We start from the raw sequence: 27,521 nt of genomic DNA, 5'->3' as shown, positions 1-27,521 counted from the left end.
TGACAGTGGACAGTTTATTATAAGTGATTCATCGTTTATGCGAGGATAGTCAGTATAAACAAAAGTTATGTAAAGACGCACAGCCTGGTTTAAGCATGGGTGAGTGGACAATGCCATACCCATTGGATAATGGTGCCTTCCATATCACATTATGCAAGCTCTAAGCTTGGCGCTTTTTCCCATGATTCAAATTACATGGGCTACTTCTTGTACTATTTCTATCGGTTTTTGTAAAAATCGTGCAAGTTATAAATGGCGAAAATAGCTTTTCCGGGTAAGTGACCAGAAAGCTAGCACATATGTTAAAATCATCCTTGGTGAACTTCCCCTTTAAGTAATTTTTGTCTTCTGCAAAGGGGCAAAATACATGATGTTGCAATGCTTCAAATTCAGTCAACTTCTCACGAAAGTAAGAGTTTGAGATAGTGATCCAATAGATACTTTTGATATAATTGCGCTAATGTAAAAAAGTTGTTTGTTCATGAAACTAGTAAAATTAATGCATCTTTTCATCTTTTTAGGCAATTCTGGTATGAAATTCCTGTATTAACTGAAATTTTACTTTGGCTTCTGTAGTCTTATGTGTTTTACCTGTAGAAATATGCAATATTCAAAAATATGGTCATCCACCTTAGACTTTATGACTCACTTTATATGTGGCAAAATCATGTTTAAGGGACTAAGAATTTTGAAACCCTTTTTTAAAATGGCACCACAAAGTAAGTTAGCCATAATCAATTTTCGATACCACTTAAAAATGACATGATACATATTGTGTCAGCATGTACATTGTTTGATAGAGTACTTCTCTATATTTTCTTGTGTCCCATTCTTATGTACTGGCAGTGGGTATAATGTCATAAAATTTCATAAAATTATGTAGCTTATCTCCCTTACTGTAACACAATTTATGTGAAACATGCATCAAGGATAATTTGATTTCTCTGTTTTCACAGATGACTTCCGTTGTGCTGATGGAAACTGTATCCCCAGTTCACATCGATGTAACGGCATCGCAGAGTGTGATGACCTCTCAGATGAGTTCATGTGCCCAGGTCAGTTACCATGGCAACAAATAGTATAACTCTCTCTTGTAGTGCTAGATGTAGCCGTTAAAATCATAAGTTTTGTCAATCAAAGGTAAAGTTAGGGTTCTCTAATGACGCCATTGCATCATCAGTTGGTCTGTAAATCTGACTAGACGTTGGAGACACATTGCAGTGGTTTATTTTCAACAAGATTTTTCAATTTCCATGTCCCTTGCAGTAATGCAACAAAATGACCAGGATTTTTGCATCTCCCATTCTTGCATCAAAAATTACACAGAACTCAGAAAATCATATTCACTTTCCCAAAGTCCAGCATAAAAAAGGTCAGAGAACCTATGTGCATAATTTAAAGCTAGCACCACATTTATTTCTCCTGTACCAAAATATAGCTGCATTGACACATCAAGAGAAACCTTAGTAAAGGGAATTTCCATTAGCACATATAACAATTCGGCAGCCTTAACAAAAACTGAAATGCTGTACCCTTGAGATGAATGTACCATTTGGTGATATTATCCCCTTTCACTGTAATTTTCTTTCACAGGTACATGCACTGAAAGACTTGAGGGTCAGTCAGGAACAATTGAGAATCCCAATTATCCAGAAAATTACCCAAACCAGGCGAGCTGCATGTGGCAAGTACATGCCCCTATGGGTACAAGGATATGGTTTCAGGTCAGTATGAAATCTTTGTCGATGATATACCAGTACTTGTACATGGTACTAAGTCCAGGAATCTAATTCAAGGGACAAAGTTGTTGTACTAAGGTCATGACACATATTCTCATCAATGCTGTATCATCGTCAAAAGTCAGTCGAGACAATATATATGCCTCTTGGGAAGATATTCAGACTCAATTTTCTACAATTCCCCGCTAGCCTATTTGTGTGGACTCATTTTCAAACCTTTGAAGCAATTGAATGATAACAATGAAGCAAATGAAATGATAACAATCTTGTTTACCGGTATGTGACAATGGAAAATTTAGTTCTTCCCCGAGACTTTCACATAGGGTTTAAGTGGCAAATTTTGAATTTCAAATACCAGTAAAATTTAGACAATTTGCTTTCCTTATCCTAAAAGCTTTTCTGTAACCCTCATTTTTTGTGCTTGATCACTGAAAGAGGATGATATGAAGAGTTCTTGAAAGTGTGAATATATTTAAACCTTTCTATTTGGACAGATGTATTACAATAGTATATTATAGTACGTGAGCTATCTTTAAACATGATAACTGTAAGATCATAAAGACATACATGTATTGCCTTAAACCATAGACAGTACTGTCTATGCTTAAACCCTGGCTCAAAAAGCCCAAGGATCAGGATTAATCTGAGGATTTAAGAAGATTATGAGGTGTTTCTGTCTTTTGTCTTCTTTTGAAATTGCAATCATTGTATAAATATGTTGCTAGATTTTGGATTAAGTCAGCACAGGGGTTTAAGCCCTAAGCTGCTCTCACAGAATGGATCAAGAAAGAAATGACAATTTCAGGCCTCGTCCACAAAATACATGTATATATGCTTATGAGCTAGTGACATCTCTATTACCTTAAAAACCCTATCAATTCAACCACTCTTTTAATTGGATCACCCTATTTTTTTCGTAAACGTAATTTTATTTTACCAAGTAACCTGTTTACCTATTTATTCCATGTTCACAGGTCCACAATGACTTTTGAATAAAATAGGTTTGGGCTAAACCATGGCGGTGAATAGGTTAACCCACAAAACTTTTTCGTATTTTACACTGGTTGGTTTGAATGGGCAACAGCTGTGATCATTTTAGAGTGAATGATGTGATTCCTGTTCAACTTTGGCCACAGAGGGCAGTCTAATGTTGATCGATTGAAATAGAAGTCTTTCAAACAACATGTTGACAAAATCTCTTTAGATCATTATGGATAAACCTTTCTTGGAAAACTTTCTTAGAAAAATTTCTAGAAATGAAAGATATGTAATTGTCAAAACAATTTTTTTTTCAAGGTGGAAGATCTCGACTTAGAGAAAAAATATGATTACCTTTTGGTCTACAAGGATGGGATTATATCTGAAGAAAAGCGAAGACGTAAATACACTGGATCACGGAGTCAGCTTAAACCGATCACGCTTCCAAATCATAGGGCAGTATTTGTGTTTGACAGCGATAAAACAGTAAATGGCAGGGGTTTTAGAATACATTGGGAAGCTCGTAAGTCAATTTTTTACTTTCTTAATTATCGAGAATGTTGTAAGAATGTTGTAAGATGTTTGTAAGATTGCTGAATGCATGCCAGGTAAACTAGGACCGTGTCACAGCAAACTGTGATCATGTCGGCCACAAGTGTTTCAGCATTATTTTGTTTTTTAGTCAATTTATCATCCAACAGGCAAACACCCAAGTACAGGATGAGATACCCATAATCCACTAATCCCCAATAGAGAAATGAGGAGTAAAGTGTCTTGCTCAAAGGTATAACACCATGCTAGACTCTGGAACTCACCATCCTCTGATACTGAGTCTGTTACTCTTGACTTACCAGGTCTTATACCCACTATCTGCCAATAGTGAGTGTGGTACCTATCATAACCACTGCTCCATGGTGCTTCGACAGTATTCGTAGCTTGCTGTGCTTTGTTCTCACTACCTTTTCCACTGACGTGCTTCACATTATGAAATTCTCTAAACATTTCACTGAGGTTACGGTGAAGAGTTGATGAATGTGAAGAGTTGATGAAGCAAAGCTGATGAAAGTCAAAGTTCATTTTAACCTTATCTCCCTGGACTGTCGACAGTCCCTTGTGCCTTTTCTGTCTCCCATTGGTGTAGTACAATTGCACATACGACGGTGGGGGAACAGAAGTGAAAGCATACGTTGACACAACACACTACCCTCATCATTGTATTTGCGAGAGACTACGTCAATAAGAGACAGAAAGCACAAGGGACTGTCGACAGTCTATGATCTCCCCTACTTCCTTATGAACATGCCTGAGACCACCATTGATAACAATGGGTTTTGGCCAAACCATGGTGGCAATAGGGTTAGATAAATGGGGTAACAAAGCCCAGTTAGATGAGGTTTGGCAGTCATAGAGATAATCAGATTGTACAAAGCTAATTAGATTGTGTAAATCCAATAAGAAATGAGGGAAAAAAACAATATAGTAAATCTCTTTCAGAGATCACTTTTAACCCTTCCGTGGATTTAATGATAGATCAGAAAAGAAGAAACTACAGCAACAATTTTGATTTTGAGGTTGTGGCTGAGCAAAGTACCTCATGAAATGTTCATTTCTCAGGGATCTGAACTTGAAGCATTTCACAAGATCACTGTCCTTTAATTGCTCATTCTGAGAAAGTTCTTGAATAGGTGTGCCCTTCCAATAACAAGATACGTATTACCTGTAGCTTTGGTTAAATACACTACAACAATAATTTTTCTTCAGTTACCATGGCATTGACCGGTAGTAGACAATGTACACTGTATTCGTCATCTTCACTAAACTCAAGTCATGTGTCCACCGAGTGAAGAATTTTCAAATCTGTTCCCTCGATGCCATTGCTAATCTCTGACTCTTGATACCTTTCCTGTCATCTTACAGATGACCATGCATGCAAGTCAGAATCGAGACTGTGGGCTAGCTGGGTTGAACAAGATCTGTACAGCCCCGGATATCAGACAGATGAGCCTTATCCGGAGGATGCCACGTGTGTCTGGCTTGTGAGTATCTCCTTTGCCTCAAATGGGAATAAGGGAGATGCCAGCGACGACTCAGATGAGAACCAGGGTCAAGGTCTAGCTGGTAGTGACCCTCAAGCTGGTGGTTCCTGTGTACACCCAGATGTGGATATCAATAATGGATGGAATAACGTCATAACTCTGCAGGTAACTACAATATACATCCATCTGTCTCCTGTTTTTTGTCAATGTTCATGTATGCATGCACACACACACATCTGCATATAGATGCTATCACTTGTACCATATATGCTGATGTTGTTACATTCAATCTCATTTCAGACTGACCTTTTGATGATCAAAAAGTTTCTCACTTCTATTTTGAAAAAGTTGGAAAGTCGCATTTTACCCCATAACATCCCCCATAAATACAAGAACTTACAATCAACATATTGCCAATAACTGATGTAATGTTGGTATTCTACAATGTGAATATCCATGGTCATAGCACATGCCTCAAAATTCACAGGTTTCAACTTTTGCTAAGCTTTATGTAAGGAAACTGTAAACTACCCCTTAAAAATATTAATCAGGGGGTCACCTTGCAAAATTTGGAACTTTGAGACACAAATTATCCAAAAAATCAATTACGGACATTGGAAATTCAATTACATTCAAAATTTTCACAAAAATAAGCTGTTACCTAAAAAGTTTAGTACTCCAAGAGCTTAAAAATGATCCCCCATAAGCGTAAGTCGTAGACCTAATGGTATTGCAACAGTTTGAGAATTGGAATATCTGTCACCGAGGCACTGAACAGACGTCTTATCGATTGAAACTCAACTTTTAGGAGACAATGTGGTTTTCTAGTTCATCAAACACTGGTCATTCTTTCCAGTAAAGTCAGTCTGGTTATTGTGAGTTCTAACCTCCTTGGATTACACTTATTAGTTTAGTACTTTTGATTTTAACCTTTTCACCACCATGGTTTGGCCCAAAAGCTATCATTATCAATGATGTGTGTGGACCATTTTACAGGACATAAGGGTGAGAAGCTTGAAACTGAATATGGAAGCTTAGTTATTAGTGATGGATTTTCCAAATTTGTGAAGAATTTCTTCACGAATATAGAAAGCTAATAAGTTTCAGATGCGAAATTGTGTAAAGTTTTCTCAAAGTTTATTTCTCCTGTTATCAGTTTAAAGATTTTGAGTTTGAAGACTCCAAGGATACTCTAACAGTGTATAACTCCAGGGGAACTACAGAGAAAGTATTTGGTGTTTTCTCCGGGTCAGATGTGCCGAGAACTTTGATCACCAACGGCAACCACATGAGGATTGTTCTGAACTCAGACTCTGCGAATTCTTTGAGAGGTTTCCATGCTACGTACAGAAGAGGTAATTCATACTTTTTCCATATCTGTACATATGCTCACTCTGTCTTTGAGGCATATTCTACCTTAAGCATAGATTCAGGGTTTTCTCTCGACTGCGCGATTGCGCAAATTGCGCATTTTGAGCCATTGTCTGCCCTGGAAAACTTACTGATAGCGCAGAAATTGCGCACAAAGCAAAGCAAAGACGACCTTACATATAAGGGTGACAACTATGAATCAACAGTGACTGCCCCCCTAAAATGTCAAGTCTGGCCCCCCCCTTATTTTGATGAACGGGGCACAAAGTGCCCCTTTTAATGAACATGCAAAGAAAACACTGTAGATTAATTTTAATATTTGGACTCTCTCACTTTTAAACTATATTTTGGTCAACAAGTTGTGAGGACTCATTTTTAAGTTCATAATCTAGGAAATAAAGTAGTCACTTGCTCATTTTTGTGAAAATTAAAAATTATACACAGGGATGGCAGCCATTTTTAATCGCAAGCATCAGTAAATATTGGGTAATTATTTTCTCTTGTGCCAAATTTGCATGGTGATCCCAGATTTTTATGTTTGATTTTGAAAGGAAATGTTTAAAGTTTCCTTGAGGAAACGTCGGGCAAAAATTTAAATCTAGGCGTGAACCACCTTAAATTAATTTGACAAAGCAGTCATGAGCAAATATGCTAATCAAAGATCGCAATTTAACTATTAGAAACATTCCATGCCAAATTGTGTACCGAATTGCTTTTATTAACAATAGAGCATTATTAGAAGTAGACATGCATACGGGGGAGAGTGGTTTGTATAGGGAGTAATATTCCTATGGATATTAGCATTCAGTGTTATCAAATTTACTGGAGACAAAAATCTGATGAACAGTACTGTAACATTTTAAAGAAGTGCAATTTAGATAGAACCAATTTGAACAATTTTTTCCTAATTTTCCCAGTACTTGTAAATTTGTTGTCGCTGTCTTTATACAGGTTGTGACAATGTTGAAATAAATGACAGATGTGGCATAGTTGCAAGTCCCGGATATGGAGCAGCGGTTGCCTACAAGGCCAGAGTGGAATGCTCATGGAAACTGAGTCATCCAAACGACCAGCCAATAACGATTATCTTTGATGATTTCAAACTGCGACCTACAGATCACATCTGTGTTAGTGTTTTCAAATTTTTTTACTATTTATGCAAGCATTCATATCATGCATACATGTACCCAGTACAGCAGTTTTGTCCGATTATTTTATCACTTCTGACTTTCATGAAATTTTCAATGCTAACGACATTAAAATATTTTGCTCATCTTCTTTCATCATGTTATAAGGGCCCTTTTTTCCGGAAGTATGTAAAAATAACATTTTTAGGAATAACTTGCATACAATAAGAATTATCAAAGTTTTGAATCCCTGTGTGTGTTATTGCATGTTAGCTGGAAAAAAGTTTTGTTTTTGTGTTTTGTAGTTCACTTACTGTCCAAATATTGCATTATTGTAGAATGTTCTAACCATAAATCAAAACAGGAAAGGGTATTACTTTATAGATTTTCTAGCCATTTACGACAGAAGTATCAAATGCACCACTTAGGGTGGCGGGGCACTTCAACACACTTTTTATCAAAGCAATATTTCTTATCAAAGATGAACCCCCTCATACTACATATTTTCAGAAAGCAGAATCTAAAGTTTAATATGGTAGCAAAGGTTTACTGAAAGGATGAACGGGATACAAATTTTGGTTAGAAAGCCTCAATGTTGGTATTAATGATAAGAATTAGTTAAGTCAAAAACCTTGAATCTAATTAATGAACTTTAATGTCTCATTTGAAACTTAAGTACATATAGAAAAAAACAACAATTTTGTTTACATTATCTATTTGCGTTCTTATATGGCAGGGTTGAAGGACTGATATTTAAAAAAAGGTGATTAAAATCATGATAAGCAAAATTGAAATTGCTCTTATTCAAAATGTAAGAACTTTGTTGCCAAACAAAATTGTCGGTTTGTTAAGAAAATTTAAAATTTTACCGGAAACTAAACCAGAGTGGAGTTAAGCTTTTTTTAAATGTTAAAAACAGGAGTAAAAGGAGCCAGGAAGTGGGGTGATTTGCATAAATTTACAATTCTTTCTCTCTCAGGAATGCTTGTCATGCATAAAGGTGAACTTAACCAATATTTTAATCTTTGGTTGACAGATTAAGGAAAATTATTATAAATGAATCTTTGCAAAACAGTGATTTTGAGCAAAATACACTGTGTTATGTGCAACATCACCTTCATATGACTTCATACATGATAATTTAGAAACAGTTTTCTTACCAAATGTCACACAATCAAAAGAAGTACTTTATTCAGGGAACAAAATCATGAATATTCTAATCATGGTTTGTTGTGATAGATATTTAATGGCAAGACTAGGGAGTCTAAAGTTCTCCTACCTGAACACAATGGTGGAGTTAAGGGAGAAGAGTTGCCTCAACCACTAAGGTCAGAAGAAGGTCACCTTTACATGGTGTTTTACAGTGATGATAACAAGAAATCTAGGGGGTTTGAAGCCAGGTTCTCAGAAGGTGAGTGGTCAAGTGCTTTGTCTTGACCCCCTAGTTTTCTTTGAAAAACTTTATGTAAGATTCTTGTGACCTCTGAAAATGTCAAGTTTGACATTATTCAAAATAAGCAAAACTTTCTAGGTAAATATTTCTGTAATAACGGACGTACACAATATGAATTTATTGTCAGGGATTGTAACATTTCTACCGTTATTCATGATGAAAAAGAAAATGTGGTGATTAATTGTTGCAGAGGTGAGATAGCATTTTCAATTATCCCCTTGACTATTCATTTTAAAATTCTGTTTTCAACTTATTTACATCTCGTTTATTCCCTGTTGACAGATTGCCCAGCCTTGGATTTATCAGAGGGAGTTGTTTTGAGCACCGAATCCAGACAATACGGAACAGAAGTGACATTCAGCTGTTCCGATGGTTATGAACTTGACCAACCTGGTTACACAAACGTCACTTGTGAGTTCTGTGGAGTGTGGAACTTCGATGGATTTGACAGCCCGCCACAGTGTCGGCGTAAGTACAATCCCTTACTGTGTTAACCTGTTCACTCACAATTCGCTGTCAACAGGTCCAAACTCACCTTTGATAGCAATGGGTTTGGATCAAACCATGGTCATGAATGGGTGAACCCTCCAACCAACCAGCAGACTTTTGTATATCTCTTTTGTCTTCAAAAGAATATCTGGACCTCTGTACTATAGTGTGGGGGTGATTGGGTATCAAGCTGCCCTCTACTCCTTAATCCAATCAGACATACCTACATTTCACAGAATTTACTGGACATCAATACTCTACCTATTCACCCCAATTTCCAGTGAACAAGGCCACAATCACCATTGATAACAATGGGGTTTGGGCTAAACCATGGTGGTGAAAGGGTTTAGTGGGTAATGGCCTATACCATATGACAGAAAGAAGTATATACCCTGACTGAGACATTGGTCAGACTTGCTTAACTGCTGTTTGTGATGTGTGCTAATTATGGACAGCCCGTTAATACTTTTCGAAGATGGACATGGACTGTCTATACAGAATGGTTTATCAAAAAGTTAAAGGTCAAAGACAGTAACATCCTCTGTTTGTCTGGTCTGTAATTCTTCAATGGTGTTGAATCCAAATGAATGTCCCAAGTCTATTATTAGTATAGGGATATGTGTATTTCAAATTTTTTGACAATTGTTTCAGAAATACATGTAACAAGATAATAAGGACAAGAATATCAAAAAATTAGACTTTGTCTGTGTAAATTTAGGTTTAAACCAGTAAATAATCATACGACAAAACTTCTGATTGTGAGCTAGAACAGAAAATGTATCGGTATTTGTAAAGAAAGCCAAAATTTTTCAAACTACATGTTGTAGATCAGCAGCAGCGAATATCATGCATGTTTTGCAACATTTATCAAGGTAGAATGCACCTCTTGGACCGCTATTTGGACAATTCTTTTCTTATATAAGTCGTATTTTTTAGGCACATAGCATACAGTTTCAATCATTGCTATTGTACATGAATACAAAAATCTTTCTCTTTTTTTCCTTTACAGCGGTATCCTGTGGACAACCATCCATGCCAGAGAACTGTCATATGACAAATCTGACAAGCCGTGTCTTTGGCGGCATGGCTGAATTTGAGTGCACGACTGGATACAGGTTAGAGGGCAGCTCTCAGATACTCTGTCAAGCTGATGCCACCTGGGGTCCTGATACGCCAACTTGTCAAGGTGCAGATGCAATTATGTCGTAATTTTGATTTCCTTTTTTTTTCCATATATTATTGCTGCAATCAACTTATTTTTATGAATTATCTCCAAAAGCTTTCTTATAAGATTAGTAAGATAACTATCAACAAGAACGGTTACATTTATAATAGCAGTGAAACAAACATTATGTGTGACTGTATTAGCAAACTCTGATACCAAACCTTAGGGTCATCTGCTATATTATGGTAATTATTCCTTTGCTGCAAACATAACAAGATTTTTATCCTTTGTATTCCTTTACAGAGATCACTTGTGATGAACCGAGTCCCTCTTTGAATGGTTTTATCGTCAACTTCAATGATCAACGTGCAGAAGGCTTCACGTATAACACTGTAATCCAATATGGCTGCCTTGAAGGATTCCAACCTGTTGGAAGCACCGTGGCAACATGCAAATTAGATGGACAGTGGACCAAAGGACCACCTGTCTGTGAAAGTTAGTTTGAATGTGCTTGGTTACTGTTTTTCCTTATGTTTGAGTTACCGTGAAAAATACAGTTTTGTTGTAAGGAAAGTTATGTACAAATAATAAAAACAAAAAAATTTAACAAGTATGTCAGTTGTACTATAACATCAGCATTAAGCTGTGTATTGATAACATGCAAAAATTATTGGAAGTAATAACACATGGAATGCAAAATTTTCAAGGTTTCCAGGTGTGACCATTGACTTTGAAAATACAGGAAAGCTGAACATATTTGCTGTCAGCTTGATGATGATATATTTGGTCGATGAAGCTTTGATTTTACCTTTCGATAAATCTTGACCATTTTTGTTTCATATAGGAGCCCTATGTGTGCCACTATTTGTGGACAGATCAACAACAATGCTAAGTCCAGAAGGTCCTCACAGAGTAAGCGATACTGTGACTCTAGTCTGTAAAGATGGCTTCTGGTTCCCATCCAGTGATGCGGTCACCATGGCAACGTGTATGAAGGCAACTCTGTGGGAGCCAAATGAAGTGATGTCTTGCGTTGGTAAGTTGAATTCTCTGCCATGTTAGAAGTTAGACCTGAAATACTGTTAGAATATTAAGAAACAAAGGAATAAAGTATATGTTAACATGGCTCAAAAACCTAAAAAAAAATCATTGTTTTTCTTTCTTCAAATGGCCAACAGGTGACTTGTTCACTCCAGAATTTAAATGCAATGCACATAAGTATAGGAAATTGGTGGATTCTTTCACAGAATTTTTTGTTCCCTCTTTCTTCCCGTCAATGGATCAAGAACGATGTACTCTTCCATAGAATACAGAGTGTTTCTGCCCTGAATAAAAGTGATTATTAGCTCCCATAGCCATATGTATATATGGCAATGGAAGCTATTCTTATAGGCTAGGGAAATGTCTGTATGTATGTATGTCTGTATGTCTGTGTGTCTGTATGTCTGTATGTCTGTATGTCTGTATGTCTGTCCGTCAACATCAAAAACTCCAAAACCGCTGTACATTTCATCTTGATATTTGGTGTGTACATGGATGATGGGCTGTAGATGAGATTTTGTTCAAATGAAGTTGTCATTGCCAAAAATATGCAAATTAAGTGAAAAAATGTAAAAACAGTCAAAATTGAAAAAACTCAATAACCACTGAGCAGATTACATGAAAAATTAGCATGTAAGTACTTTGGGCTGACATGAAATGATTGTGCAAATCTTGGGTCAGTATCTTGGACTTGCTATTTTTCATGAATTTTTTTGTAATTTTCTCCCATTTTTGGTCAAAAAATCTTCTCTGAAACCACAAGTCCGATTGATTTGAAACTTGGTATGGAAGTGCATAGGAGTGACCTTTCCCAAATTTGGGCAAATCGTGTTGAAATTTGCGTATTTTTAGTTTACACGTCCATAGACTCCCATGTATAAGGCGGATCTCCATAGACTCCCATGTATAAGGCCACGAAAAATAAAAATTTAGTTTCTCATATTGCAAAAAGGATGTAGTGACACAATTTTTAGTCCCGTGGATGAAGTCCAGTGGGCTTATAGATTGGGTCATGTCCGTCTGTTCGTCCATCCATGAGTCCATCCGTTCATGCAGATATCTCGGATATTTTGACAAAATGTCACGTGACCTTAGTGACCTTTGACCTCAAATATACATATTTGTCCATTATTCAGTAACCACAAGTGGTACACCCTTCATATATGGTATGATGGGACACCTTATGATGCCACATATTGTACCTCATTAATTATGCACATATCTAATTTTGAGCGAGCCAATAGAGCTAGAGGTCTGATTTTTGGTATATAGGGATAACTTAGCAAAACAATTTTTTTGACAAAATGTCACGTGACCTCAGTGACCTTTGACCTCAAATATACATATTTGTCCATAACTCAGTAACCACAAGTGCTACACCCTTCATGTATGGTATGATGGGACACCTTATGACGCCACATATTGTACCTCATTTATTATGCACATATCTAATTTTGAGCGAGCCAATAGAGCTAGAGGTCTGATTTTTGGTACATAGGGATAACTTAGCAATACAATTTTTTTGACAAAATGTCGCGTGACCTCGGTGACCTTTGACCTCAAATATACATATTTGTCTATAACTCAGTAACCACAAGTGCTACACCCTTCATGTATGGTATGATAGGACACCTTATGACGCCACATATTGTACCTCATTAATTATGTGCATATCTAATTTTGAGCGAGCCAATAGAGCTAGAGGTCTGATTTTTGGTATATAGGGATAACTTAGCAATACAATTTTTTTGACAAAATGTCAGGTGACCTCGGTGACCTTTGACCTCAAATATACATATTTGTCCATAACTCAGTAACCACAAGTGCTACACCCTTCATGTATGGTATGATGGGACACCTTATGACGCCACATATTGTACCTCATTAATTATGCACATATCTAATTTTGAGCAAGCCAATAGAGCTGGATGTCTGATTTTTGGTATATAGGGATAACTATAGGAGAGAAATTTTTTTGACCAAATGTCATGTGACCTCGATGACCTTTTACCTAAAATATATGTTTATGTCAATAAATAAGTAACCACAAGTGCTATGTCCTTTGTATTTAGTAGGATGGGAGACCTTATGACAACACATGCTTTACGTCATTAATTATGTACACATCTAATTCTGGGCAAGCGAATAGAGCTAGAGATCTGATTTTTTGGCATATAGGGATTAATTAGCAATATAATTTTTTTTTTTCAAAATGTCATGTGACCTCGATGACCTTTGACCTTGATTATACATATATATGCATATCTCAGTAACCACAAGTTCTATACCCTCCAATTTTGATAGGCTATTACACCTTAAGATGTCACATCTTGTACCTCATTTATAATGCGCATATGTATTTCTTGACTGGCCAATACTGCCAGAGGTCTGATCTTTTTTCCGATTTAGAACCATAACTTAGACATGCCTCATGTGTTTCAAATTGGGAACAACGACATAGACCTATGTGCCCATAGATCTCAACATATACACTCCAGTGATACTTCTTAATGACCACATTTTCCTGCCCCATCAAGACTAATACTCCTATTACAAGTGGGGACTATGTAATTCGAAATGACTTGTTGAGTTAATGGTTGTATCAAAGTATTCGATATATCTAATTCTGTATTTTTTCCATTTTATATTCTGAATAAATACATTAAACATATTTCACTGTCTCCGGTACATTACATTTAAGTATTTTCACTTCATGCACTTTATCCCTTTCACACATGTTCAAATATCTGACCAGAGAACAAACACTAAATAGTCCAGGATGGGAGCTACAGTGTCATTGACGCTATTTTTATCACATACAGGCACGGCACACTGTAAATCTGGCAACATGAAGCCAGTAATTTCAAAACCCATAAGAAGTTTCTCCAATCAGTTCCTGGTCGGTAACAGGGTATTTTCCTTTTCACTTTACAGATAGAGATGAGTGCGCTGAGGGTACCCACAATTGTGTTGGTGATACGCAGATTTGTCGCAATTTGGCTGGTAGCTTTGTCTGTGAGTGCAAAGAAGGCTATGAACCAGGTAGGGCAGGTATTACCGACCCCTTCAGTAAACAAACAACCATTTTCCCTAAAATCTGCCCTACCAAAGGCACAATAGGCACAATATTATTATAATGTTGTGTGACACTATGATTTTTTCTTTGTTTGTGTTATTTCTGCTTTCCTTGCCTTCTGCTGCTCCACATTTTTCAACCAATGGATTCAACAATACCAGAATTATATCTCAGTTGTCTGTGTTTTGAAAGGCAGTTGATTACTTATTTTTGTATAGGCACGGTACGCTTAGAAATGAATGTAATGTTTAGATCCGTTTGCTGCTTGCCACAAGTTGCGATATCCATGCCTTGCCGGAAAAATGAAAGTGAATTCAGAAAATTCTTGATTGGATTCAAACTCAACACGTACGGCACCCAGTCACTTAACAAAGACATCACAGTCAAAATCGCATGGCTGTATCCTCACCCATAAAGAAAAAGAGTGGTTCAATAAATGAGCTATAGTCGTTACAGTTTTTCTGACTGCGACCCCTCCACACCACACGCTGTTTATGAGTTCATGAAGCAACCGCGCACACAGTCTATCACACTTCACTCACAATGAAATTTATCAAAATGTTATGAATACCGGTACATCGCTTAACTGGACGAATGACAGCCTTGTTGACAATTCTGTAAAGAGCTATCAATCCAGGGTAGAAAATTCACTAAATTCCCTATGGGATTTGAATTCATGATGTTCGGCGAAGACATCACAGTCAAAGCCTTTCCTTGTCTGACAATTGCAAGGATCTCAGATTTCATTTCAACTCATCTGCAGATACATTTTTTTAGTAAACTATGAATGCTAACAGTGCTACAGCGTCCATTCTCATATTCCAATTTTCCGGCCCTTAATTTCTGCATACATATTCAGAATTTAACTCTCCTGATATTTTTCACAGCTACCAATAATGGATGCGTTGATGTTGATGAATGTTCAAATTCAATTCTAAATCGCTGTAACCAACACTGTACGAATATTGACGGTGGCTACACATGTGACTGCGATATCGGTTATGCCTTGTACATAGAAAATGGCACCAATGGATTTTTCTTACCCATGGGAGAAACCGGCCATAACCCCCTGGATACATTCATCATCGGCAGGACCTGTGTTTGTGAGTATCAGTCACCAGTTTCATTGGAAATGAACACTGCAACAAATAAAATTTGTGAGAATGACGTTCTTAGTGATGACTATCAATTCTGAAAAGAATGATGTGTAGAAATGCTGGAAGAGCTGACACTAATAAACTTTGTTCTGTACCCACCATTTCTGCGTAGTCACTTAACTTGTGTGTACAGCATTTCATCCAGGATGAAAGGAGGGGTGGGGAATCATGCCCCGTCACCACAATTTAAAGGGGGATTTTGAATTAATGATGGGCTTTGAAATATATTTTTTCATAGTGATCAGGAAGTTACTGAATTTTGTACGAGATAAAAAACGCCATGCAAAAGCAACTTGTAGAATGAGTGTTTCCAGTTTGATTGATACCAATTTGAATTAACTGATCTAATAATTTTTTCATCTTTTGCCATCATCATAGCAATGGTGTGCCCGGTGTCTCTCGACTTGAGTCCCTGCTTCACCAGCTATCCACCAGAGGCCATACAACGAGAGAGTGGCTTTGTGATTCCATACAACACATCCGTGACTATTGTACCAGTTCCAGGCTACATTGTTGCTGGTGAAAACATCCTGACCTGTCTGGCCGGAGGCTTTCTTGATGCATCCAGGCCATTGTGTATAGGTAAAAGTCCATGTAACTAAGGACATATGAGCAGATTCCATAAAAAATAACATCGTTTTCCGTATTTTTTAATGAATTTTTTTCTTATACCCCGTTACAGTGAAACCTGTCTAAACCGAAGCCTGTGTAAACTGGAAACCTGTCTAAACTGAACCCTTTTCCCAGTCCCATTCCAGTAGAACTCTATGGTAAAAGGACCTGTATAAACCAAACACCTCTCCAAACCGATTTTCTCAGTCCTTAAACGGTTCAGTTTAGACAGGTTTTACTGTATATGCCTTTAATATGTCACTTTTCATTCAGAAAATAACCATCAAAAACCTTTTCTTGTTTGAAATTAAAGCAGCTCACAACTTTGACTATGAATTATGCAAATCAAGTATTCATGTGATGAACTTCTGACCAAAAAGAAGCCATCTTACGTTTTGAATGTACCAATTGGTTTGCTTCTACAACAGCTGCCACTTGTAATACTCCAGAAGACATAGACCATGGTAGTTGGATGTCCTCAGAGACGGGTAGCTATGGCTACCAGAGCACTGTACAGTACAGCTGTGATGAAGGGTATTTCCTAATTGGACCAGGACTGAGAATATGTCAGAAAGTTACCGATATTTGGTATGACTGGAGTGGTCTACTACCGATTTGCAGTAAGTATAAAATGTTTGGTATGTTCTTGTATGGTTGAGTCAACTGCTAAAATGTAATGTCTTCTAGTAACTATGATCATGAAATAATGATTGAAAATGTCATTCTCTTAAAGATTTGTGCTTTTGCTATGATCTTGCACAATACAAGGGTCGTAAAGTAAATTGTGAGGTTCTATTAAAATTTTGCAATATCTCAAGGAACAAAACGTGTAGAATGTCTGTATGCCCGCCAGTTTTTGTGCAACAACAAAGCAATTCTCAGATTTTTTTATAATTTTTTTGTCATCTATTAGCTGTAGATTGTGGTGACCTTGTCAGTCCTGGCAACGGTCATGTCCAGTACGATGGAACCACAGAAGGACACGATGCCATTTACAGCTGTGACATTGGATATCATTTATTTGGATCAGCCCTTAGAGTGTGCCAGTTGAATGGAACATGGAGTGGTGACATCGCACACTGTCAGTGTGAGTACTGTACAATACACATATCCTCTCATTATCGCACAGTTTGCATCTTGCAAATTTTAAGTTTTTACGTACTTTAAGTTACAACTGTAGAATGCACCTCAGGGACAGCTATTCAGAATCTCAAACTTTCACAATATTCTTTTGGCCTACCTCTTGTTAGGACAGAGTTTGAGGCTCTTGGAGTAAAGAGAATTTTCAACAGATTAGTTTTGTGAAAGTAGGGAATTTTATTTTCCCCATAGAGATAACACAGGGACGGCAGCCATTTTGAATCTCAAATATCAGTGTATATTTGGTAATTTTCGTTAGTACCAAAATTTACACAGTGACCCCTGACTTTAATTCTTGATATGGAAGAGAATGGTTGAAATATTGCTTTGGGAAAGTTTGAGCAAAAGTTTAAGACCTTTGATTTCGAGTTGTGCCACTGCTTGAAAACTATTAGAGGAATTGCAAAATTTTTCCAAAACTTGTGTTGCTTTTTCAATCCACTCATTAGTCTCTCATAAGAATAATGGGGGCACACAATACTGTTTAATGTATGTATCACTTGTATATCTTGCTGTTCAGTTGTTTCATGCTAATAAACTTGTAAATCATTAGAAAACGTGACCTTGACTGACATACCGGTACATGTAACATCACACTGGCTTCGATGCATTCCTCGAAATTATCAACTTTTTCTGTCAATATTTTTATAACAGTGAGATCCTGTGACAATCCTGGCACACCAGCAAAAGGACAGCAGCATGCGTCTCTGAGTTATTTCCTTGGAAGTGTTGTACATTTCACATGTAATGATCCAGGATTTATGCCTTTTCCACACGACCACATCGAATGTATGATGGATGGTTTCACAACAGGTATTCATTTGTACACTCAGTGTGACAGTTTTAGGACGATCTGAGTTTTCGGACATTTAATGACATGCTGTTCTTTGTACTCATTTCGCTCCATATTGATAGCGTTTTACAAGTCATGTTACCGCATATTAAGTCAGGTGACGCTGCTGTCCCATTTTGAATAGCTATTTTTTCGGTAGAAGCTATTTTTGGCGCTCCAAACTTGGCAAAGTTAATCACACCGTACGATACAAGGTGTCGAACGCAACACACAGAGACAGCCCATGTCCAATATCTAAGCGCTATACACGTCAAAATATAGTTGCGTCGTCCATGGATTAAACGTAACTAATTTATCACGAAATTTTTACAAACAGTTTTCTAAACACATCGAAATTGAAAATCGGGGGTTTGAAGTTTCAAAATATCAATATTTAGCCCCTATAATCACATTCCAAATACGACGTCCGATTACTGCGATAGCAGTCCGATTACTACGCACTCAACATGGGGTCAACAATTTGGCAACTTTGACCCCTAAATACCACTTCCGTCGTGTTAACAGTTTGAGGATAAACACAATAAAGTTTCAAAAGGTATGATAATAAGATTTCGTAGTGCTCATCATTTATGAAACTGCATTGGGCGAAATTCACTACCCAGGTGTCCGAAAACTGTCACACTGAGTGTAATCATAGATTTCATAGTCAGGCAGTTCAAGGTTGCAGGATTGTTACCTAATATACAGCAATGTGTAGGACACTGAACACTACTGCCAGAAATTCAGACAAATAAGTCAGTGTTGCATGCAAGGTTGTTGTTACAGTATGTCTTTTCTAAAGTTCATCATAATATTGGCAATATCCTTTGAAGTTGTATTTTAGTCATTCCTGCATGTGTAATTAAACAAATGATGATAATTGCATTGATAAAATAAAAGTGGAATGTATGTTGATCATTCAAGTGTTTATAACAAAGAGCTCTACCTACATGAGAGATGCGAAAATTTGAGTTTTACAACATAGAGGTCATTATTAAACACTGATAATGAGGTATTGTAGTTTTCACTCTGTGAAATTTCAGTCTCCTCTGAGTAAATTAATTTATGTTCAGTGACAGGACAATGACTTTGGTGACTCAAAAAAGCTTTGTTCAAAACTGTTCCGTCTATAGCTAAACCTGTTTGAAAGATATTTATTGATATGTAATTTATACACTGTAGCTAATCGTCGTCGTAGGAGTCCATCAAGAAAGCGTTGTCCCCCAGGGGCTTGTGTTCAGACTCGAATGAAAAGACAGAATGATGAACCTTACTGGAGTGGACCTCTTCCAGAATGCGTTGGTAAGTGTGGAATGGACATAGACATAACTGTCAAGGAGAGCAATGTATGACGGTGTCCTCATTTTCGTTTCCTTGGTTCTCACATTAGTTTTTACTGTCATTGAGTATTTACATGGTGTTAGCCCATTGTTTTCTTTTGAATTTTTTATCTTGTTGGCCAGTTTGCTTTTAGATACAACTGATAAATGACCTGCCCCTTGAAAAAGCAAAAGGTTTATAATAAAATACTCTCGCAGTGATGTCTACTCTCCACAGTTTGCATACCGGTAGATGTTCACATTTTACTCATGGACATGTAACTTGTCTTTCTGAAGAAGGCATATTTGTATGCATATTAATTACATAGTCTAGCCTCTAGCCTCTTAGATTTTGGACCACCTCAGCTAAATTTTTTGTCTATTTGCAGTAAACTTGCTCCATTATTCTTTAATTTGTCTATCTTGAAGAGCTTTAATGACAAGCTGTCGTAAACATTTACTGTTTTTGATGAAATGGGACCCTCCTGTTTGGCAACATGAAATTGGTTTACATTAATACTAGGCCCATTATTGAGCAGCCCAGTGAGGGGAGGACCAAGGAAGAAAAAAAGGACCAAAATACGATAGCATAAAAGACCAAACTATCACTACATTGGATTTTAATCAGATTGCCCATATGCTTGATTTATTGCCAAATTTATGTACAGATATTGAGCATCACTTTCAAACTTTTAACAACTGTATGTACGTATTGTCTTCAGATGTTGAGCCTCCTCAGTTGTTCTGTCCACCAACTAGAACCGTCCTGACTAGTAATACCGCAGAGAGCGTGACCTATGACCCAGTAAATGCAACGGATAATGTCGGAGTACAGTCTATCATGTACAGTCCAACTGAGGACGAGCTGACTGCTGTGCCAACACTGACATTTGTGACGGTGACAGCGACAGCCAGGGATGCTGCAGACAACAGTGCTAGCTGTAGTTTTCATATTGATGTACAAGGTAAGAATAGGCAGTTGGAATTGATTGAAAAGTAAATAGAAGAGAAAAGCTGATCAGCGCTCTACTTTTATTGTTTTCATCGTAATTATTATGATTAATAGAAAAAACGATACCTATATGTCTCAGTATGGTGTACATGACTAAAGAAAGATGACATGATAAATAAAAAAATTATGATACATATGTATTGTCAGTGAAATAAATACAATTATAGAGTATGCAATTAAATTCATAAAACTCAGAGAAGGTATAAAAACGGCACAATCTGAGAAACAAGCCAATGTGGCAATAAGAGTCACACATTACAAAATTCAGTAAAAAATTAGCCTTTAAACTACGTTTGAAGACAGCCAGAATAAAATGCTGATGGAACAAATGCTTTAAGGGAAATCGGATTTGCAATTTTTGAAAATCTAAGATGTTGATAATTTTTCTCACACCTAGAGCATTAAAATGAGCTCCCACAAGTGATAGATCTCAAAAGAAAAGTAAAAATTTTGAGAGTCTGAATATTTGTCTCTGAAGCACATTGCTTAAAGGAACAGATTGAAGCACTAAACTTGTGACATTCAAGAAGACCATGTGGACAGGTGTAAAAAAATATATGTGTATAACCAATATCAAGTTACACAAAAAATCATGAATCAAATCCAAGGTCCTGTATAGAAATATAAGTTTGTCGGTGTTTTCTTTAAAGAAATGAAGTATTAGTTTGAGATGAAATATTATTAAAAAATTGATTATCGTATTGTTTTTCAGCTGAAGATTGTCCACAGTGGAGTCTAGGTGTACCAGATGAGAGGCTCAGCTGTACTTCACTGTTTGAAGGTCCAAGCCAAGCTGGCTATTCCTGCAGTGTAACATGTCCCCCAAACACTGACTTTGTACAGCCCTTGCCAGAACCTGATGGCTCCTATACCTGTAAATTTGGAGTTGGATGGCTGCCTCACAACAGAGTGCCCCAGTGTGTCTGTAAGTAAATGTTGTCAATTAGTAGTAAAAGCTTATGCTGTGTTTTCTGTAAGAGTAAAGTTTTATCCATGCCTTTTGCTTCGATGAGAAAATAAACTGTGAAAAAACAGATTGTTTCAGGACACCACCTCTAGAATGACATGAATACTAAAGCTTGTTGTTTATGGTGCAAAGTACTGTATAATGTTCCAGTGAACAAGTGCTTCTTTTAAATATTTTTTATTTTGTCTATTTATGTATTTCTAATTGTCTTACAGAAGGACCTGTCTTGTATTATCGCCCTTTTTATCGAGAATTTTAAAAAGGTAACCTTCAGATTATACTACAGATAATTATAAATAGAGTTTGATAAATGTTTTGTTGTTCAACTTTCAGCGATGGAAAAGTCTACATGTCAGCGAGAGGTAGAGGGAGTATTCAATGCCGTCACTCCAGCAACACAGGCATCCTGTTACGAGCTGTACAGCAGTTTTCTGAAGAACTTCTTCATGAACAAAGCCAACAGTGACTTTGGTCCACTTTGCAGCTCAGAAGTATGGACTGCCAGTGAATTGTCCATTAGCATGAAGTTGACGGTCGCAGCTAATAAGATGTCGGTAAGTTTAAAATGCCAAGACCTCATACAGGTCAGGTGTTATGCAATACGACTTTGGCAAGATAGAAATGGATCACCATATTCAGTTATTAAGGTAAAAAGTGCCTCAAAACAAAAAGTCTTAAACTTTTGCCCACAGCTTTCCACAAGAAACGTAACTTTAAACTATTCTGTTTCATAGTCCAGAAAAATATCATGGGTTACCGTGCAATGTTAGGGTTAGAGAATCAAATTTATTCCTAAAATTTGCTGATATTTGAAATTCAAAATGTCCACTATACCCTGTGTTATCTCTACCAAAGAAATTAATTTGCATTTCAAAAACAAAGAAGAGGCAAAAAATTCATTTACACCACAGGCGCAAACATGAGTCTACACAATGGCAAGCTGACCAGAAAAAAAATGTGAGTTTCCCCAAAACTCTGCCCAAGGTACATTATGCCTTAAAGGGATACCGTTGTCAGAACTGCACTCAAGGGTCGTATGGGACCCATAAGACCAATGTAAACACTGAGTCCACAATGAGTCCACGATGGTGGCTGATGTAAGTTAAAACATGTCTGTCATAATCTACGTTGTATAATTTAAATGTTGCAGATATGATGATGAGGTGCAACTAGATATCGCGCTTGAAATACATTGTTTGTAAACTAAAAACTTGCACAGGTGCAGTTCCAACGACTGTTTCCCTTTAAATGTAATTTTCTGTGTTTTGGGAATAATAAGGGTTATCCTGATACCTCACTTGTTTCCTTAAAATTATTTAGAACAATACCATTTTTTCTAAAAATGGAACTTGGGCTATTATCAACAAACAATCATAGTCAAGCCATATTTACAAAATTCTGTCAAGAGAATCTTTGATTAAAGGAGATTTCTGTCATGGACCTTAGCAGAATATTTTATTGACCTTCTTAAATCTTAGTCCTTCATCTAAGTAACAACCTTGAACTTCAAACTTATCATGTGTCACAGCCATAGATATTGATGTTGTGACAACCAGTGTTAAGAACTGTAAAGGTTTTCTTCCTGGAAAACACAAAAAATATTTTTACTTGTTTTCTGATTGAATCAATCACTTTCATAGTTTAACCCTTTCACCACCATGGTTTGTCCCAAAACCATTGTTATCAATGGTGATTGTGGACCTGTTTACAGGGAATTGGGGGTGAACAGTTTACTGGATTTTACTGTATAATCTCTTCACACAGATCACTGTTGGAGTGCTGTTGTCTATCAAAGCAGTTGGTGATGTGGCATCGGACACCATACAGGAATGTTTGGAATCCACGTCAGATCATGTCATAAATGATGTCACCAGTTTAACAGTGGAAATTGCCAATACCACCTGTCCCAACTTAGTATTGAACAGCAACGGCTTTCAGGAGAAGCCAAACCAAAGTGAGACCTCGTGTCGGTGTATGCCAGGCTATGCCATGCGCAATGACCATTGCTGTAAGTACAAAGTCTCATATATGGCTCACTCTTCTCCAAACACCTGACGTCACTTCAGGATTTATGAAGTCCACATACTTTTCTTTCATGGATTTGACAGTGTTTTGTCTATTTTTCATATATGTTTGCCTTAATTGCTGATTAACTTTCTGTTTTATGTCTTATTTACGAATGTATACATAAATATGATTGTTTTTTTCCATAATGCTTTCTCAGTGAAATGCCCTGCTGGTACAAATGAACGCAGTGATGCATGCATAGATTGTTCTGTTGGTACTTACCAAGATGAAGATGGAAAGACTTCATGCAAACGATGTCCTGAAAATCACTCCACCTTGGAAGAAAGAAGTACAAGTATTGACAAATGCCTGGGTAAGATCTTAACTCTTTCAACACTGTGGTTTTAGCCAATCCCATTGTTTTCTACAGTTAATTTGGACCTCTAGAGAGAGAAATGATTGTTGTAATTCTACAGCTAGTTATATTGTGCTAAATGTTAGTATAATGAGGTATGATATGTATAGTTCTGTGTTAACCATATAATTTTACACAATTATAAAGTTAGAAGGTACTGGCTATTTTCAAGGAACAAAGTTCTCATTTAATTATGTTCCACTTGCAGATGTACAGTACAGTGTCAGTGAGGGAATTTTCAAGGAAGAAAGTTGTCAATGAAATGGTGATCTAGGAAATGGAATGTCATTGTTGTTTAACTGTACTTTCAAGCTGTCACTTCCAGTCATGCTGTACAGGGTTGTTTCATCTATTCTGTTTCATTACCATGTTGTACAAAATATGAAAGGCATGAGCACAATTACAACTGTTAACATTTCACACAAATTCATTTTTCACACCAGAGGGCATTCAAATCTTTTAACCAAAAGTGCAGCATGAAATAACATATACTCATGTACAGATCACAAATTTCAGACCTTGTCTGTGTATTTCACAGAGCTGTGCCCTCCAGGGAGTTATTCCAGCACTGGGATGATGCCATGCAATACATGTCCTGCAGACACGATATCAGTACAATATGGGAAAAGGCTATGTCAGTCCTGCCCAGAAGGGTCTCACAGTAACCCCGGATCACATCAATGCTTAGGTATCTTAACAACTTCTTTTTAAATTACTGCATAAAAAGGTCATGAAGAATGAATGTCAAGTGGCATTTTAATATCACTTACTTTGATATTTACTATATCAAAAGAAATTTCTGTCATATTGATTTTAAACATACAGCATGCAAAAGTATGAAAAGTTTCACTTCAAGTAAAGTTGAATGCAAAGGGTGGCTCTGTAACACTATGCTACTAGTGGTCAGGGCTTGGAGTTCAGTTCATGGTGATTGCTAATGATTTTATATGGTGAGTATGTATCAAGCATATAAGAAAAGAAAAGTGGTATTTGTAGATTTTGAAAAAAGAGAATACTTAACTAATGCTTCAATCTGCAAATATCTTGTTTATATGTACTTTTAGAGATATCATAAGACTGGAATTTTATCCCATACAATGTATGTGTCGCATAGTTCTGCATCTTATGATATTAATAGTTTTTCATTATTTAACCTGAACTTTCCATGAATAGAAATCTGCTCAGCTGGAAGTTATTCATCCACTGGTCTTGAGCCCTGCATGCCATGTGATTTCGATTCCTACCAGGATTCTTCCCAGGCCACTGGTTGTATTGAGTGTGCAGACAACGAACTCACAGAGCAGAAAGGTTCTCAAAGCCCTGGTGATTGTAAAGGTAAGATGTTTCAATGTTTATTACCATTTAGCTGAATTATCGAATGTTTTTCTTCTTCCCGTAAGGTCTATATATAATTGTAATATGTGAAGTATGTGTAGTTGGCAACGAAATGGCAGTTTTAGTAATCATTTGTGTTTGACCTAAATGCGCCTTTTTCCTGTTTTCATCACATCAGATGCCTGTGCCAATTTTCCTTGTGCAAATGGTGGGACTTGCATGGCATTTTCTCACACATGGCATTGCCAGTGTCCTGATAACTACTTCGGGTAAGTTAAATTGTTTCAGGAACTTCAGCACACCTTCTACACTGTACGTGTGGAAGAAACTTATTTTAATAGGTACAAGACTTTTGTAGAGAAATATTGATTTGGTTGTTAAGCTCCTTGCACACACCTTAATTGTCATGCGCTGTCTATATCTCTGTCTCTGCAGGGTGAGATGTGAAAACGCTTACAGCTGTGCAAACAGCAACCCATGTTCCAATGGCGGAACCTGTGTCCAAACCGAACATTCCTACTTTTGTGAATGCCAGTCTGATTACTATGGAGATGCCTGTGAAATCGAACTCACGCCGTGTTCCAGCAATCCGTGTGCCAATGGTGGAATGTGTTTTGTTGCGGACGGCATTCCTGGTGATTTCCTGTGTGAGTGCCAGCCGGATTACACCGGGGAATACTGTGAAGTCAAAATTAATGACTGTGCTAGTAACCCATGTAACAATGGTCTGTGTATAGACATGGGATACCAGAGTGTAATGTGTTTCTGCTTTTTTGGCTGGACTGGAGACTTCTGTCAGATAAACCAAAGTAAGCATGCTGAATTGAAATCATCCTTTCTTGATACCTCAATTTTATATCTGGCCACTAATACAAGGTACACTGTTAACAATAATTGAAAGTGTAATGATGGATCATCTGATGAATTTTTGTGAATCCACTTTTCTTTTGACATAATTTCCTTAAGATTGCAAAGATTTCACATACATCAGTTTGCCTCATTCCAGAAATCAGTTTGGTGAAAATCTTTGCGGTCATTAATCTTTGTCTGTTTTGTGCTGCTTTGTGCCTATGTTTATAATAAGTGACTATGTGTTATGAATTTTGACCTAGTGTTATCGAATTATGGATGGTATAATTTTGATTATTAACCTGATTGTAATTGAATAATCAGATTCCTGTGAGCCGAATCCTTGCGTCAACGGAGGAACCTGCACTGGTCCACCGTCAAGCTGTCAGTGTCCGCCAGGCTATACAGGATCCGCTTGCCAAATTGATGAAGACGATTGCCAGGGTGTGGTATGTCAGAATGGTGGTACATGCCATGATGGTGTCAACGAGTTTTCATGCGAATGCCCGCTAGGTTGGATGGGTAATTTGAGTCTTAAATTGTTTTCATTTTTGAATGAATCGTCATCGATAAATATCAAAAATACTACTCATTGAATCTGCTCTCAGGCAAACAGTAATCACCATTATAACAATTTGGCAGTTTGTTCATTTGTTATGCAGAAATTGCAGAGTTTAATAAAACCTGTACAATTTGAAATATGGAGTATATCATTGCAGGCTGGAATATTTAGCATTGACATTTTGGGTGACAACACTAAAGTAAAGTGTAATACTTGTCTAGTGATAAAATGACACATTTGGATCATAAACTCATAACTTTAGACTGCATTCATGGCGTTGTGTCTGTATATTTTATCTCCCAATGACAATAATCAATTTCACAACCCAAATTACCAAATTGTTGTCAAATTATTGGCCTAAAACTTGAAGCAAGATTAAACCAAAAATGAAAGATTTGAAGAAAATTCTCTACTTTACAACATCTGAAAAATTTAATTTATTATCTTGTGCTCTATACTCCAGGTGTGTTCTGTGATGTAGCTGACACCGACCCGTGTGATCCTAATTTCTGTGTCAATGGAGATTGTGTGGCTGTTGAAGACCCATCAGTGTGTCTGTGTCCTGGCTATGAGTGTTTGTGTAACCCTGGATTTGTTGGACCTCTGTGTCAGGTAGGGGAGTTATTCAAATCGTGTTTCATTATTTTCATACTGTAGTTGACAAAGGGCATTCAATATAATCTGAATAATTGCTGCATTACATAGCATCATTGAATCATCCTTTTGGAGTGATGCGGATACAGCTCATTATTATACATCTTATATTGAGAACATTCTCCAGTAAGTTTGCGTGTGCTAAAGTGTGATAAAGCTGTACGGAATGCCCATTTCCAGGCACC

The 27,521-nt window shown here is 37.0% G+C and overlaps 1 protein-coding gene across 1 annotated transcript in view; it reads left to right on the top strand.

Moving 5' to 3' along the window:
* Positions 1-27,521, top strand: part of LOC139122613 (uncharacterized) — a 66,503-nt gene that overhangs the window by 14,256 nt on the left and 24,726 nt on the right. The window contains exons 6-34 of the mRNA XM_070688174.1: positions 957-1,055; positions 1,594-1,724; positions 3,036-3,240; positions 4,635-4,918; positions 5,910-6,108; positions 7,076-7,251; positions 8,491-8,662; positions 8,987-9,172; positions 10,203-10,379; positions 10,662-10,853; positions 11,203-11,394; positions 14,334-14,450; positions 15,363-15,578; positions 16,011-16,214; positions 16,673-16,864; positions 17,158-17,331; positions 18,039-18,197; positions 19,399-19,518; positions 20,258-20,500; positions 21,260-21,472; positions 21,848-22,068; positions 23,279-23,522; positions 23,739-23,894; positions 24,475-24,624; positions 25,110-25,271; positions 25,450-25,540; positions 25,707-26,080; positions 26,445-26,642; positions 27,146-27,294. Coding sequence (XP_070544275.1) covers positions 957-1,055; positions 1,594-1,724; positions 3,036-3,240; positions 4,635-4,918; positions 5,910-6,108; positions 7,076-7,251; positions 8,491-8,662; positions 8,987-9,172; positions 10,203-10,379; positions 10,662-10,853; positions 11,203-11,394; positions 14,334-14,450; positions 15,363-15,578; positions 16,011-16,214; positions 16,673-16,864; positions 17,158-17,331; positions 18,039-18,197; positions 19,399-19,518; positions 20,258-20,500; positions 21,260-21,472; positions 21,848-22,068; positions 23,279-23,522; positions 23,739-23,894; positions 24,475-24,624; positions 25,110-25,271; positions 25,450-25,540; positions 25,707-26,080; positions 26,445-26,642; positions 27,146-27,294 — 5,396 coding nt within the window. The remainder of the gene's footprint in view (positions 1-956; positions 1,056-1,593; positions 1,725-3,035; positions 3,241-4,634; positions 4,919-5,909; positions 6,109-7,075; positions 7,252-8,490; positions 8,663-8,986; positions 9,173-10,202; positions 10,380-10,661; positions 10,854-11,202; positions 11,395-14,333; positions 14,451-15,362; positions 15,579-16,010; positions 16,215-16,672; positions 16,865-17,157; positions 17,332-18,038; positions 18,198-19,398; positions 19,519-20,257; positions 20,501-21,259; positions 21,473-21,847; positions 22,069-23,278; positions 23,523-23,738; positions 23,895-24,474; positions 24,625-25,109; positions 25,272-25,449; positions 25,541-25,706; positions 26,081-26,444; positions 26,643-27,145; positions 27,295-27,521) is intronic.

The sequence above is a fragment of the Ptychodera flava genome, chromosome 22 (assembly GCF_041260155.1).
Source record: "Ptychodera flava strain L36383 chromosome 22, AS_Pfla_20210202, whole genome shotgun sequence".
Taxonomy (NCBI): Eukaryota; Metazoa; Hemichordata; class Enteropneusta; family Ptychoderidae; genus Ptychodera; species Ptychodera flava.
Note: the sequence above shows the minus strand (reverse complement) of the source record. Positions and strands in the feature narration are given on the sequence as shown.